Consider the following 15518-nt stretch of genomic DNA (forward strand, 5'->3'; position numbering starts at 1 on the left):
CTTCTCCCCCTTTCTCCTCTTCCTTCTCCTCCTTTCCCCTCTTCCTTTTCCTCCTTTCTCCTCTTCCTTCCCCCCCTTTCCCCTCTTCCTTCTCCCCCTTTCTCCTCTTCCTTCTCCTTTCTCCTCTTCCTTCTCCCCCTTTCTCCTCTTCCTTCTCCCCCTTTCCCCTCTTCCTTCTCCCCCTTTCTCCTCTTCCTTCTCCTCCTTTCCCCTCTTCCTTCTCCTCCTTTCCCCTCTTCCTTCTCCCCCTTTCTCCTCTTCCTTCTCCTTTCTCCTCTTCCTTCTCCTCTTTTCTCCTCTTTTTCATCATTGATCGTCATTATCACCATTAGTATCACCTTAAAGGTCAGTCTCACAAGTCCAAATGTCTAACAGACTTCTCTGCTACAACGTCCTTGAAAATGGCCAAAAACCATTCCTGAAATTATGGCGGGGTTGTCCTCGTTGTGGCTTCGTGAGTGTCTGACTGCCAGAGAGTGTAAGGTCAAGAGCTGCTCATGCAGGAAAGCCAGGCTTCATGGCCAAGGTGGAGCATGGCAGGACGGGCACCAGCCTGTAGAAGGACCCTGGCAGACAGGATTTTAATCCAGACTCTGATACACTCTAGACAGGTAACTGTGGGCCAGTCAGTAACCTCCTTGAGCCTGTTTCCTGCTCTGCTGTATGGGATAAGACACCTACCCCTATTTGCTGGGGTGTGGAAAGGACTCACAGCAAAAGTATATTTATACCTTAATTGAAAGGTATACCAGTTCTTTTTGCGAGTACTGTTAGCAACTATTTGAAACAATAGTACCAGCACTTTGTAACATGAGTGCCCACCAGCATGGTGCCTGGCACATGGTCAGGATTTTTAAAATACCATAGTTGTAAGAGAAAGTCATTCGTTAACATGAAAGACTCACTAGTGCTTTCTGAGATTTGGGATTACAGTATTTGATCCAATCTAAGATAATGATTGAAAAGCAAACCATCGTTTTACAGACCACTAGGAAAGAAAAAAGCAGCAACTAAAAACATCTGATTGAAACAAATCTGGGGCACCAAGGGGTTGCACCGTCTGTGCAAGGGGAAATAGGAATAAATCCACCTTACAGAAAAGGGAAGCAAGAAAACTCAAGGTCTTATCTTGGCGCTGAGTAAAGGAAGTGGAATAAAAACTCTTCCCTGAGAATTTGAACCACAGGCTGGAGCTCCCCAAGGTTGGCAGTCTGAGTTTACACAGTCAGTATGACTGGAAGAAAAACCCAGGAAAACACGACCAGCAAGCAGAGATTTTAATTTAAAGAAATCTCAGGTGGGTAGCGTCTGGGTGGTAGATGGAAATAAACCCAAATCCTCCCTGGAAGGACTAGATTGTAATAAGACACCCACATCCTAGAGATGTGAAAATGTGAAAAGTTATGAGTCTTAAAACCTATGAAATCGGATCAAGTAAATAAAAAGCTTTTCTTAGTCACTCAACATCTGAGTTTCCATCCTGAGAGCCCACAATATGCAATGTCTGCTCTCTGTTCCTGCAAACTGGCTTTGCCTCAGTTTACCAAGGAAACAGACGCACTTGCCAATCTAGTCCCCACTAAAAGGTCATCTCAAGTAGGGCTACACAACTTCCGGGAGCCAATGCAACTCAAAAGCAATTACATTTCACGTGTCTGAATGCTGCAGGCAAACACAGCCATGGCATGGAGTTGGCAAGTGCGTGGGCAGCTGCAAATTTAATAAATCTTAATTATTCTGTTTATACAAATAAACAAGCTGAAGCCATTGACGTAGTTGGAGCTTTCAGTGACTTGGGGCACAGAGAGAGAAAAAAGTGTGGAGAACCAACTGCTCATAAATAATTAGCTTTGGGGCAGGTTCCCCCCCCTTCCCTTTAGACTAAAAATAATATATGGAATGTTTTTAAGTTGGCAAGATGACAACCTCAGAAGACAGCACCTGTTTTCTACCTGTCAGGCCTGTGTGTGGATGTGCATACGTGTACGTGTACACATAGCCATACGTGTGTGCACACACGTGCACCCCAGCGCACGTGAACCCAAAAACTGCACAAAGACCAAAAAAAGGCAGGGGCCCCGTCAGAAGCGCCATTGCTCCCTTTGCTCTCAGAGCAACAAGAGGATGCAGAAGTCTCCCAGGTCCTCATTTATGTGGCACCTGGAGACCTACTATGTGCCGGTTGCTACAACAGAAACTTCGCTACCATTAGCTCAGTAGACCCTTGTATTTCTCATTGGAAGACCATGGTTAAGTGACTTGACAAAGGTCACACATACTGAGGGTAGAGCCTGGATTTCAATCCAGAGTGTAGAGCAGTGGTTCTCAAAAGGGTCCCCCAGCTACCAGCATCACCTGGGATCTTATTAGAAATGCAGATTTGTGGGCCACCCTTGCCCTAATCAATCAGAAACTCTGGGGATGTGGGGCCCAGTAATATATGCTTTAAAAAGCTGTCCTATAAATAAGCCAAAAATGGTCTCTGCATATCAGCCCCTAGGTTGCTCACTTCTTCACAATGGACTGAGAACTGTTAGCCCCAAATCCAGCCAAACCCCAAATTTCTACATATCCAGTTGTGTGCTACACATACTGAGGGTAAAGCCTAGATTTAAATCCAGAGTGTAGAGCAGTGGTTCTCAAAGTAGGGTCCCCAGGCCTATCCCAGGTAGGGTATCTAGTTCTGGATACCCTACCAAACCATACCCAATATCTGCTAGCCACAGATCAGATAACCCTCAGGGCTATAAGACCCCAAGCAGCTGCTTCCCTCAGAGCTCTCTGACCCTCTGGGCAACATCAGGGGGACACACAGGCTCTCTCCAGATTCCCCTCTCCCCACCCAACAAGATACACAGTCTACACAGGCACACCATTACTCTTTTGTTCACTGATGTATCCCAATGCCTTAAACAGAGTTTGGCACAAAGTCAGCACTCAGTAAATACTGGTGAAGGGAAGGGGGGAAGGATGGAAAGGAGAAATGCAGGAAGAAAGGACGGTGGGAAGGAGGGAGAGCAAGTGAACACAAAGGCTGTGAACACGCCACGTTAACTCACTCATTTCAGGCTGCAGGATGCCTAGCCTGCACCACAGAGCTGGTGTCAGTCAGCCAAGAGTCACCACTCAACAACATTTAGTGGCCAGGCACCAGGGGACCCAGACTTGACTGCAAAATGACCTCTGGCCTGGGGGCTGCATAGATGGGGGCTCCCAACCAGTGAGGGGCTTAAAGAGCATAAGCTAGAGGCCATCTGAACACCTGGTCCTGGGTCCCCCACCTCCCACCGGGAGCCACCAGGCAGGCTGTGTAGACCACCTGCCTTACTTGGTGACCTTCCAGGTGGAGGCTTATTATTATTCTAAGCAGGGGTGGGGTGGGGTGAGTAGGACTTAGGCCATCAGAAAGAATTCTATTTGCACACACAATTTACATGCTCTTCAAAATTAGTTCACAGAGTACATAAAGCTGACATTAATAGTCCCCTTTTATAGATGGGGAAAATGAGCCCTAAGAGGCAAACAACTTGCTTAAGGTCACAAAGCTGGTTGGCACCAGGCCTGGAACACTGCCTTGGTTGTTGCAACTGCCTTGTTCAGTCCATGGGTCACCCACTCCCCTGCAGATGCCAGAAAGGACACCAGCTGGAGACCAAGAAGAAATCTCGGTGTGCAGAGCACCAGAGAAACACAGATCCCGTGGATTGTAAGATCTCAAGGACCTCAGAGCTCCCTGGAGCAGAGCATGTTGGAGGCTCGTGTCATTATTGGCTAATACTTGGCAGGAAAACAAGAGTGTTCCCTTGGAAACAGTGACACTAGGAACATCAATTTACATTTGGCTTTTCCAGAAATGTGACAACGAGCCAGGCCCCAGAGAAGCTTTTTCCAAGGCACAATGTGAAAGGTTAAAACGTGAGCCACACAGTCAGAGGCCACTCAGCAGCTGCGTGCCTCCATTGAACACACCATTCCAACCTCAGCCTTTCTGTGCCCTCAGGCTTACAGCCGAGATGTCTATGGGAGAGTTAAATGAGATTCCTCAGGTCTTGGCACACACAGTGGATGGCAATACACAGTATCCAGAGTAACAATAATCACTACTCATTATTATTGCTCTTATTACTGTAGCTGTTGTGGTTGCTAAGGCCTGCACACAGTCTGGGCTCTGAGCACAGCTCCATGGGCTAAGCGGAAGCACCTGCCTGGTATAACACAAAAGGCACCACACTCCTCTCACCTTTGTTCCCTATCAAGCCCCATATACACACTGCAGTTTGCCTGGAATGGTCCAGGTTCCCTGGGACAGTCCTGGTTTATGCCTGTTGTCACAGTGTAATTACCAGCAGCATCCTTGTTCACTTCCTAGCACGTCCTGATTTAGAATGATAAAGTCCAAGGTCCCTTTCCATTATGTGCTTGGCACACTGAGGACTCTTCATACCCCTGCCTACCTCGCCCTGCATCTGGGGGCTTCCTAAGAGCAAGGACCTTGAAATTTTGCAGAGGACAGCCCAGAGCTGATGCCCCATAAACGTCCCTCAGTCTTCTTGAAACCATCCAGAAAGTCCACAAGTCCTGCCCTGGTGTCACAGCAGTGCCCACCAGCCCTCCAGGCACCCTGCCCTCCAGCCATGAGGAGCAGATGGCAGACACCATACCTTTTGGAATCCAGTCAGCTCCCCTGGAGAACTCTGTGCCTGTTATTTTAGGGAAGGGGAGGAAAAGGGGGAAAACATAAGTTAAGTGAGTGAAACTTAAATCCCAACAGAGCCTGTAATGGAATATTCATTTTGTCAGGGGAGTGTTTCTTTAAAACTTCTGGTCATCTGGATAGCCTGAGCCAGCAGGTGATTCGATTTAATGAGCTTTTTAACACACTTCAGGCCCAGCTGGGATCCTGTCTGGGAAGGCCTACGCCAAGGCTGGCTGGGGTGTCTGCCAACCTGGCTTGGCCTAGGCTGACACCTAGTGGCCATCACGGCCACATTGGGCCAAGAAAGCCTGGAGTGTCCCAGCTTGGGGTCTGGGCCCTGAGGTTTCAATGACCTCTGGGGTCCATCTCGCTACCTTCCTCTTTGGACTTAGGAATTTGTGACACTTAACCTCTGTGCCTCAGTTTCCTTATTGGTTCATAGGGAATAACAACAATACCTCCTTTATAGGGTTGTTAGGAGGACATAGCATCTAATAAAGGTCATTGTTACTAGTTTAGCTATAATTATTATTGTTGTTATTATTATTATTTTGTGCAAGGAGTCACAAGGGCCCCAAAAGGGAAGGTGTTTGCTCTGCTGAATCACAATACAAGCTCGTGAAGTAGAGCTGGACTCCAGGGCTCCCGATGCCCCATCCAGAGCCTCCCTACATCACCCCTACAGCACAGGGGTGTGTTAATGCTGCTCTGCCACTGACTGGCCATAAGACCCTGGGAAAATATTTTAGCTTCTTGGAGTCTCAGCTTCCCCTCTGGAGACTGGAGTGGAGACACAATTACTCTAGCAGAGGTTAGCAGTAAAAATTGAATGGTACAATGCACATAAAGCTCTAGGCTTGATAGACTACGGCTCCTCACACATTAACTGTGAGGATATTGCTGTGGTTACTGGGACTTCAGCCTCATGAGGTGGTTGGATGGCCAAATGCCATCACACAAGTCAAGTGTCAAAGACCCGGGAGTCTGCCTCTCCTTTCTCTGAGTCATCATCTCTGTCTGGTCTTTGGGTATCTAAAGCAGAGTGAATGTGGGCTGAGTTTTGTCTTTCCAGGAGAGCCTGGGCCCAACCATGCTCCTGTCCCTGGGACCTGAGACCTGTCATCCTTAGCACCTACCAGCAGGTGACCGGAGTCCTTTAGCTTGGACTTGTATAGCATCCACTGGTAGCGCAGGTCTTCCAGCTCATCCGAGGTCCCCCTTGCGGGCTCAAGACGAAGGAGGTTCTCAAAGAGATGCTGACCTTCTGGTACCCGAGCCTCCAGCTCCTGGGGGGAAATAACAGCACCATGGTGAAGCTTGCAAATAGCCCAGACAGTCCCTCATATCTGGTAGGGGCAGGTCAATCAGATTTCACTTGACAGAGAGGCACATCTAGAGGAGGCAGCCAGAAATGGCAAAATGCGACTGCCATCTGTGAAAATTCAAGCCCCCGGGTCCAGAAATTGCTGTCTGGAACATTATAGAATAGCCTCCTGTATACAAGGGACAGTTGGATTGCTGACCTTCATGGTTGCTTCCAACACTGACATTCTAGCACCAAGTTCTCCAGAGGGCTTGACATTAGAGCTAATATCGTTAGAAAAGCTATCATTGTTAAACACATCTTTCTACTGGCATTTTTGACCCTGATGGAATGGTATTGGAATGAGCAGATCTTTCTTCTAAAAGGTAGTACAATGTTCCCCTAGGATGGCACCTTTTCTTCTTAAGACTCCTTAAGAAGTATGTGATGGGGGTGTAGAAGCAGGGCTCTAAATCCAGAAGCCTACGTTTAAATCCTAGCTTTGGAGCCTGACTATGCCCCATCCTATTAGCTGTACAATATGGGACAGTTTGCTTAGCTTCTCTGAGCCCCTAGGATATAAACTGTATAAGAGAAAAGGGGTTTAACTTGGGAAACTGAAAGTCTTCTCTGATATGGTTAGAGTTGGACAGTAGTAGTGGTGGGAAATGAGAGGGGTAGCTATGCATGAGACAGGAGGAGTGGGCAGGAAGGGTCAATCAGATGATTAGGACTAAACCTCTTACTGAGGATAAAATATTAAAAACAATTTAAAGGCATTAAGGAGTTAATGAAAGAGTGAGGCACATCAGACCAAAAACGTATTTTGTCCTCTCTTCCTCTCCTTCTCTAAAATAACAGAGAAATCAGCATTGTTTAGGCTTGCTTTTGCCCTTAGACCATTTTCCAATTTGGAAAAAAATAGCTGTAAAACAAACCTGTGCTTTTGGCAGCCTCACTGGGTAAGAAGATGAAGGTCATAGTCTGAGTCCTACAGAAGTAAAGATTTCAAAAAACCATTCACCCTTTATCCGAGACTCCTAAAGCCTTCATGCTCAGAGTAAAGGTGAACCAGAAGTGAATCTGGACCTTACGTGGACCTGCAGCCTAGCTCCAAGTCATCTCACTGATTCAGGGAACCTCAAGCCTTGAACTTGAACTCAGGTGTCCCAGAATGACAAAGGCTGCACTTGCCCAGCCATAGCAAACAGAATTTTCTTTAGAGGAAGAGATTATCCTAAATCTCAAATTACTCTTACACATATTTTTTCAAATACAATGTCTAGCACATAATCAAAGCAGCTATACACAGACACAAGGAATCAAGAAAAACAGGTAGAAATGATACTTAATATAACAGATATTAGAATTATTAGGCATACTCTATCAAATCGCTATGTTACTTAGCTTGAAGAATTAAAAAACAAGCTTAAAAATTTCAGCAATTGTATGGAAGCTACGCCATGACACTCTAGCCTGGGGCAACAGAGACTCTGTTTCAAAAAAAAAAAGAAAAAGAAAAAGAAAAATGACAGAAAAGATTATTTTTAAAAACCATACACAAGTTCTAGAACTGATAAATACAATAACAAAAGTTAAAGGCTGGGTGCCTATAGCTCAGTGGTAAGAGGGCTGACACTATGCACCAGGGGTGGTAGGTTTGAACACCTGGCCCAAGCCTGCTTAACAAAAAAAAAAGATTAAGAATTTAACAGGTATATGTAATAGTGAATGAGACACAGCTAAAGAGAGAATTAAGAAACTGGAAGATGGACCAGAAAAAACTATCCAGAATGCAACATGAAGAAACAAAAGAGGCTCGGTGCCTGTGGCTCAAGTGGCTAAGGCGCCAGCCACATACACCTAAGGTGGTGGGTTCAAATCCAGCCCGGGCCTGCCAAACAACAATGATGGCAGCAACCAAAAAAAAACAAGGCGTTGTGGCGGGTGCCTGGGGTCCCAGCTACAGAAGGCGGAGGCAGGAGACTCGCTTGAGCCCAGGAGTTGGAGGTTGCTGTGAGCTGTGATGCCACGGTACTCTACCCAGGGGGACAGCTTGAGGCTCTGTCTCAAAAAAAAAAAAAAAAAAGAAGAAGAAGAGACAAAAGAAATGAAAAGTACATAAGATAGAACAAGAAACATCAGGTACATAGTGAGAAGGAGTAACATATGTTTAACATTTAACATCACAGAAGGAGAGGAGAAAGGGAACAAAACAGAGGCAATGTTTTATGAGATAATATTAAAGAATTTTCCAGAAAAACCCTAGACCACAGATTCAAAAGTTCAAGGGAATTCTAAGCAGGATAAATTAAAAAAAAAATCCAATTTTTTTTAAACATATCATAGTAAAAAAAGCAGAAAAATATGAAAAAAAGAGAGGTGGGCTAGGACTTGGTTGAGAAAGACTTATATGATAAACTAACGCAAAAGTGGGCCATGACTTCCCCATCCTCCTTCCCCTGGCCACATCCGTACTCTCTGCAATATGACTTCGCATTCCCTCCCATCAAGGGGTGGAGTCTATAACCCCTCCCCTTGAATCTGGGCTGGTTTTATGCTACTGAATGCATGGGAATTAATGCTGTCCCCTTTCCTAGCCTAGGTCTCAAAAGGTCTTGCCTCCTTCCAGCTGGTCTTCTAGACTCTGCCTCTGCTATGAGAAATCCAGGCTATCCCACAGGGTGATAAGAGATGTGTGGTCCATGTCATTCATTTTCATCTCCAATAGCCTGCCAGCCCCTAGAAGCACTGACAGCAGAGACATAAGGGAGCCCAGCCCAAACCAGAAACCCCATCCAGCTGAGCTCAGCCTAACTTGCCAAACTTCAGTAGCATGGGTTCAATACATATTGTTTTATACCATAAACTACTGGGGTTGTTTGTCACATAGAAATAGTTAACAGATATAGGTGTCAAGTGGTTAGTAATGATAGCTTCCAAGTAGGGAAATACAGAAGTAGGCTGAATAAATAGAAGACTGCCAGGAAAAGTTCTAAAATCATCGAACCTAAAATGCTTTAAAATCATTATTTACAGGGCAGCGCCTGTGGCTCAAAGGAGTAAGGCGCTGGCGCCATATGCCGGAGATGGCAGGTTCAAACCTAGCTCCTGCTAAAAACTGCAAAAAAAAAAAAAAATCATTATTTACAAACAAGGGAGAACAGATCATGAACTATGTCTGTGCTCCCTATCTTTCAGAAGGACTCCCTGGTGGCAGACACATGCAGGTGCAAACCCTATGTGCAAGGGGACCTTTCCTTGGGAACAAACCTGCAGTTTCATTTCTCTGGTCCTCAAGTCCTTGGCTGTGGCCATTCTCATTGCGATGATTCTAACCAGCTTGGAATTCTCCACATGCAGCCACTGCTCAAAATTCCTCAGAAGCTGGGCAAAGTCTTCGTGGCTACCTTCATCTTCCCTGGGCAGATCTGCCTATAGGAAGGCAGGTGGCCAAAGTTTCAGAGGTAGAAAAACCCACAAGCTATGTGTCTGAGGGATCCACCTGAGGTAGAGGGCAGGGACAAGGACAGGATGCCCAAAAGATGATGGGAGAGGCTGGGTGAGGAGGCACAGATCTCTATTTAAAGTAGCCACATTTAGGGACCAAGAACATGGCTCGCTTTCCACCCCCTGGTCCTCTGGTAGAAGTCTTACGGATGGCTGTACAATGGTTATCCTTCTACCCAGCTGCTCCCTCTGGGCTCCATGATCAGAGTGATCTGTTTAAAATGTAAGTCAGTTCAGCTAAGTCCTTGCTGAGACACTTTGGTAGCTTCTCGTACCTCCCTAGTATGGCCAGAGAGCCTCAGGTTCCAACTATGCCCCTGTATCATTGCTGCCTCCCCTGTTCTCTGAGCCCAAGTCCACAGAAATCTCCCAGCCCCTCAAGTTGGCACTAGCTCTCTCTTTGGGTGTGTGTGCATTCCCTGTCCTCTCTGCCTGTCCCCTCCCTCCCCAATTCTCCTTCACTCCCACTCAGTCTTGAGGATTCCACCAACATTTCACATCTTCCAGGAGGGTTTCCCTGCCCCAGAAGCAGGTCACAGACACTCCCTGCAGACTCTCTTAACATCTGGCCCATCTGCTGACTGTGCCAGGCTTTTTGTGAACACATATTTAACTGCCTGTGGATCTTACTCCTTTGTTCCTGGGCCCAGCAGTGTGAGTGTGTCCTGGGAGCTTGTTAGAAATGCAGAATTGAGTCTTTGGCCCCACCTGGACCTACTGATTCAGAACATGCATTTTAACACAAAGCCAGGTGCACATCACAGTCTGAAAAGTTCTGGGCTGAAACCTAAGTTCTCTGAGGGCAGGAGTGTTATTTGCAGCTGTATCCCAACTCTCAGCACAGTTCTTGGAACATAGTAACACTCAGTACATGTGTTTTGGATGAGTGCATGAAAGAATGAATGGGAGAGAGAATAATTTGACACATTGTTTTTGAAGAACAAGGAATAACTGTCTTTTTAACATGGCTCAGTTTTTAAAAGGCAGTAGGGGCAAGTGATAGGTGATAGAATATTGTTAGCGCTTTTTTTTTTTTTTTTTTACAAAATAAAGCTATGGCATAAAAATATACCCATATTGTGGTATTTCAGTTTCCAGTCTGGGGCCAGCAGGAAGTTGCCAATATATTTTAGTAGCGTTTAGCACCTGCGCAGTATGGCCAGAGAGCCTCAGGTTTGGCTGTGCCCCTGCATCACTGCTACCTTCCCTGTTCTCTGACCCCAAGTCTGCAGGCACATCCCAGTCCCTCAAGTTGGTGCCCTGGGGCCCTCCTCCCTGGAGTAGCTGCTGCTAGTGGGTCAGAGAGGTGGGTTCCTTTCTGGCAGAGGGATGTCCACATCCTCCCCCACTGGCCTGGCTCTGCTGAGTCTGGGACCTCTGAGACCCTCTGTGTAGTGGGGGGAGTTCTCCTTGGACAACAGCAGGGACAGGTCCTTACAGCTGAGCATGTGACCCTGGGCAGAGAGGGGGCCATGCTGGAGACTCCCCCACCCCCCTTGACCTGGGACTTGCTCCTTCTCCTGAAGGCCCACTGGACAGACTCACCCGGCGACGATGTCTGGGAATGGGATCTGTGGGCTCAATGAGAAACCCAGACTTTGGGATGTTGTTGGTGAAAACCATTTTCTTCCCCGAATCCACTTCCATCCTCGGCAGCTGCCAGTTTCTGATGAGGCTGAGAAGATAAACTCAGTCCCATCAGTGTGGTGATGTGATGGGGACTCACCAGGTAGAGGAGAACAGAATCGCAGCAGCAGAGTGGCAAGTCAGTGTCCCCTTTCATGTCCGTCAGAGTGTTCCCAAGGCACAGTCATGTCCAATTTCTGACTTTAAAGCCATGTTACTGTGTCCTGAAGGTGTATACACCCATTGATACAGACAGGGAAACTGGGGCTCAAGCCAGAATGAGGTGTAGGTGAACTCCCAAGCCAGGGACATTTCCTGGCTTTTTCTGCCCCTGCTAGAATCTCCAATTGGGCCAAAGTGTGGAGATGCTTTGAGCACCTGGCACCACACCGGGCTCACAGCAGAGCCCCTGCCATCTGCTCCACCAGCCCTTGGGCTCTCATGGGTGAGGAGAGACATTGCTCTAGACAATACTCAGAGCTGGGCAGGCACTCTCACCTCAGCAGGTTTTTTTTCCGCAGCCGCAAGGCCCGCCATGCCTCTGCCAGCTCCCTGAGCTCCTCCTGCACCACGGCAGCCCCCTCTGGGGAAGACTTCTCCATCACCAGCAGGCCATGAGCTTCAATTAGGGGCCGCTGGGCCTCCTTCTCTGGAAATTCTGCCACCAGCCTCTGAAGGACACGTGGACACACACACACAAGGTGAGGTCTCAGGCTGCGGGGGGTCTCTGCCGCCCGGTGTGGAAGCTTTGCCCTCTTGAGGATGCCTTTGGGGATGCAGGTGAGGAAAACCGCCTTACCTCCACCTCGTGCTCTCGAGACCCAACATCCTGGGGGCCAGTGTCTCCCTGATACGACTCCAGCTTCTGTGTGGTCACGGCAATCCACTGCCGCAGCTCCAGCAGCTGGTGGCTGAAGGTGCAGTGCTCCCGCACGCTCTGCTGACACCTGTCCACGAGGTCCTACAGCACAGCCCGAAGGGCCCAGGGAGCCCTGAGCACTGGCCAAAGAAGAGAGCCCAGGCACCGTCCCCACCCTGTAGGACTCCTGGACCTCCCTAGGTCCTCAGGGGTCCCCACCCAGCAGCAATGCAAGAGACAGGTCCTCCCTTCTGCAGGGCATAAGGAATCCATTCCTGGAAGATCAACTCTGGGTTAAAATGCCACTGAACTTTTCTTACTTTCATGGACACTACCAGGCCTAGGAAATCTGAGCTCTTGTCCACCACTGATGCTGGTGTAAATTGGCACAAGCACTTCAGGAAACTGTCAGTATCTATAACAGCTGAACATGGAGGTACCTCATGACATAGCCATTCATGCTGGGGTGTATACTCAATGCAAATGGGAACATATCCTCACCACTGGGCACCCTGTGATGTCACCTGCCATAGCCCCAAACTGGAAACTACGCACATGCCCATCCAGAGTAGAATGAATAATACACTGTGGTAGATTCACACAATGGAATATTCTAAAACAGTGACAATGAACAGTCTATAACCACAGGCAGTATTATGGATGGGTTTACTTACATACAAAAGAAAACATTCCATCTGATTCAATTTAAATAAAGAATACCATAAGGGATACTCTTGGTGTGATAAGCCTGGGGTCAGGGCGACCCTTGAGGGTCAGTGATAGTAGGCTGGAAAGTGCCTCAGGGGTGCCAGGACTCTGGGAGGCTGGCATTATTATGGGTTTTATCTGGGTGCTGGTAACACAGACACATTTAATTTTTTAAAAATTCACTGAGCTTCAGACTTATTCATTTTTGTGTATATAATGATGCTTCAATAAAAAATTTTCAAAATAGTCTTTCATTTTTTGCCCTTCTTTCCTGGGCCAATCTGTTGCTCAGCTCTCTGAGGTCGGGGTCTTGTTCTACTCTGTCTCTAGGAAGGGTGAGCACTGAACCCAGGAGATTAGCCTACCATTCTCCATTCTCCTTGCCACATACCCTGGTTCCCTGTGGGCCCTTCCTTTCTAGCCCACCCCCACCTAGTCAGGGGGTGGCCTATGGTCCCATTCCTGCTGTGCTCCCTGGACGAGGTCCTCATGACTCTGCTAAAATAGCCACTGTAGGCCCTGCCTTCCTGCATCCCTCAGTATTAACAAAAGCCACTGGGTGCCAGGCCCAGGCCAGGGGCTGGGGATGTTGCTGCATCTGGCCTCAATGGACTATGATGAGGGCCTAAAAAATTATCTCAAACTCCACTTCTCTGAGTTCTCACAACACTGTCACCCTCTGTCCCATGTTACCAGTATAAGACCAAACACCTTCAAAGACTCCCTACTACACAGAGCTGTGATCTCCAAAATGGGATACACATCCCCTAGGGGACGTGGAGATCACCTGATTATTGGAACTCATTAGATTTAAGTACCAGAAGGGCAATTTCTCTTTAAAGAATTGTATAGGCTGGGCATGGTAGCTAATGCCTAGCACTCTGGGAGGCCTAGGCGGATGGATGTTTGAACTCAGGAGTTCTAGACCAGCCTGAGCAAGAGATCCCATCTCTCAAATTAGCTAGGTGTTGGGGTGGGCACTTGTAATCCCAGCTACTCAGGAAGCTGAGGCAAGAGGATCACTTGAGCCCAAGAGTTTGAGGTTGTGAGCTATGATGCTATGGCACTCTATCCAGGACGACAAAGTGAGACTCTGCCTTAAAAAAAAAAAAAAATTAAAAAAATAAAGAAGTGTGTAAACTAAATAATTATGACAGAATGGGAACATCATTTTGCAACTCCCAATGATACTCAGTGAATGCTTCTTCTTACAATGGTTAATCTAGCTCATCATTTGTATGTAGGTATTAAAGCTGACTTTTGCTGCTTCTATGGGTTTCTATGGGTGCCCGAAGGATGGAGACAATGTTTCCTATTTCTCTACCACCCCCCCCCTCAACTTTGAGACCACTAGCTGCTGGTTTATAAAGTGGAATTAAATGCCGGACCTTAACTGTCACTTAGACCAACAGGTCTATATAGGTGGTGACCTGTTTCCTAGGAATCCATGGGGGGACCTTTTGATTGCTGCAGTAACAATGGGGTGGGGTGATGCTAGTAGCTACAGTGAGAGGGACGGGTGCCCCTAGCTGTCCTTGGGAGGATGCCTACCAACGCAGAATTGCCTTCTAGCCCATACGATTTTCTAACATCTTACCAATATCCATGGCAATAAAAAAATCCAAACTAGAATCAAAACCAAAACTAAAACAAAACAAAACAAAAAAACATGGCCTAAGCTTAGACTCTCACTCCAGTTAACACACAATACAAAGGGGATTTTGCAACTTTAACAAACATTCCTGACATCTCCAGGAATGTATAAATGAATGGAAGGCTGGTGTTTGCTTTGATCAAAGTTGTATCAAGTGTTGTTCACATTTCAGAAAAGCACATTGCCAGAGGCCCTGCTGGCAGTGCCACTTGACTGGGTATTCGTGGCTGTCAGGTAGAGGGAGTGTGTCTGGCCTCCCATGTCTTGAGAGCATGGCCACCTGAGAGTACCCACGTACTGAAGGACAGTAGTTCATTATAATTACTTTCTTTTATTTCCTGTGTGGGTAACTTAAATTATCTAAGAGTCTCAAGATTATAATGGGGATATTAGGAACATGTGTTATTAAGGTAGGACATGCAGGATCAGGATGGAGAACACTTTCCTGAACTGGGTTTTCCTGCACTGTGGTTGCCAGAGACCCAGCTTAACTCCCAGGAGCCTGCTGCAAAGTCAGACCTAGGACTCCATATGAATGAGTGTCAGAACTGAGCCTGGGTCTGTATTTCAACTAGTTCCATTCCCACTGCTGGGAGAATGGGTCCTGTGTGAATGCCGGAAAGGCCTCAGGTAGCCACTAGGGGGCAGTGCAGCCAAAGCACCATGGCCTCCAGGACTCAAGCATAGGAGGGCAGAGTGCTGGGGCCTCCTGTGTGCCAGGCTGCTGTGAGGAGCACATTGAACCATCCTATGTTTTCCTGTTTGCTGATTAATTGTCCATCCACCCACTAGAACCTAACACCAGCAGAGCAGAGGCCTTGGATGTCTTGCTCATTTGCCTCCTTCCTAGGGCCTAGAACACTGCCTGGCATACAGAAGGCGGCACCCAGTAAGTCTGTTGCATGAAAGAAGGGCAGGAGGCTCGGCGCCTGTGGCTCAAGAGGCTAAGGTGCCAGCCACATACACCTAAGGTGGCAGGTTCAAATCCAGCCCGGGCCCGCCAAACAATGACGGCTGCAACCAAAAAATAGCCTGGTATTGTGGCGGGTGCCTGTGGTCCCAGCAACTTGGGAGGCAGACGCAGGAGACTCGCTTGAGCCCAGGAGTTGGAGGTTGCTGTGAGCATGATGCCATGGCACTCTACCCAGGGGGATAGCTTGAG

General features: G+C 47.5%; 1 protein-coding gene across 2 annotated transcripts in view; it reads right to left on the reverse strand.

Moving 5' to 3' along the window:
- The window catches only part of SYNE3 (spectrin repeat containing nuclear envelope family member 3), an 89562-nt gene that overhangs the window by 2297 nt on the left and 71747 nt on the right, over positions 1–15518 (reverse strand). For both annotated transcript variants that reach the window (XM_003787019.3, XM_023511542.1), the window contains exons 12-17: positions 11935–12096; positions 11634–11806; positions 11055–11184; positions 9273–9434; positions 5833–5982; positions 4662–4700 (exon numbers count right to left, since the gene is read on the reverse strand). In XM_003787019.3, coding sequence (XP_003787067.1) covers positions 4662–4700; positions 5833–5982; positions 9273–9434; positions 11055–11184; positions 11634–11806; positions 11935–12096 — 816 coding nt within the window. The remainder of the gene's footprint in view (positions 1–4661; positions 4701–5832; positions 5983–9272; positions 9435–11054; positions 11185–11633; positions 11807–11934; positions 12097–15518) is intronic.

This window comes from Otolemur garnettii, unplaced genomic scaffold, assembly GCF_000181295.1.
Source record: "Otolemur garnettii isolate 467f Iridium unplaced genomic scaffold, OtoGar3 scaffold00020, whole genome shotgun sequence".
Lineage (NCBI taxonomy): Eukaryota > Metazoa > Chordata > Mammalia > Primates > Galagidae > Otolemur > Otolemur garnettii.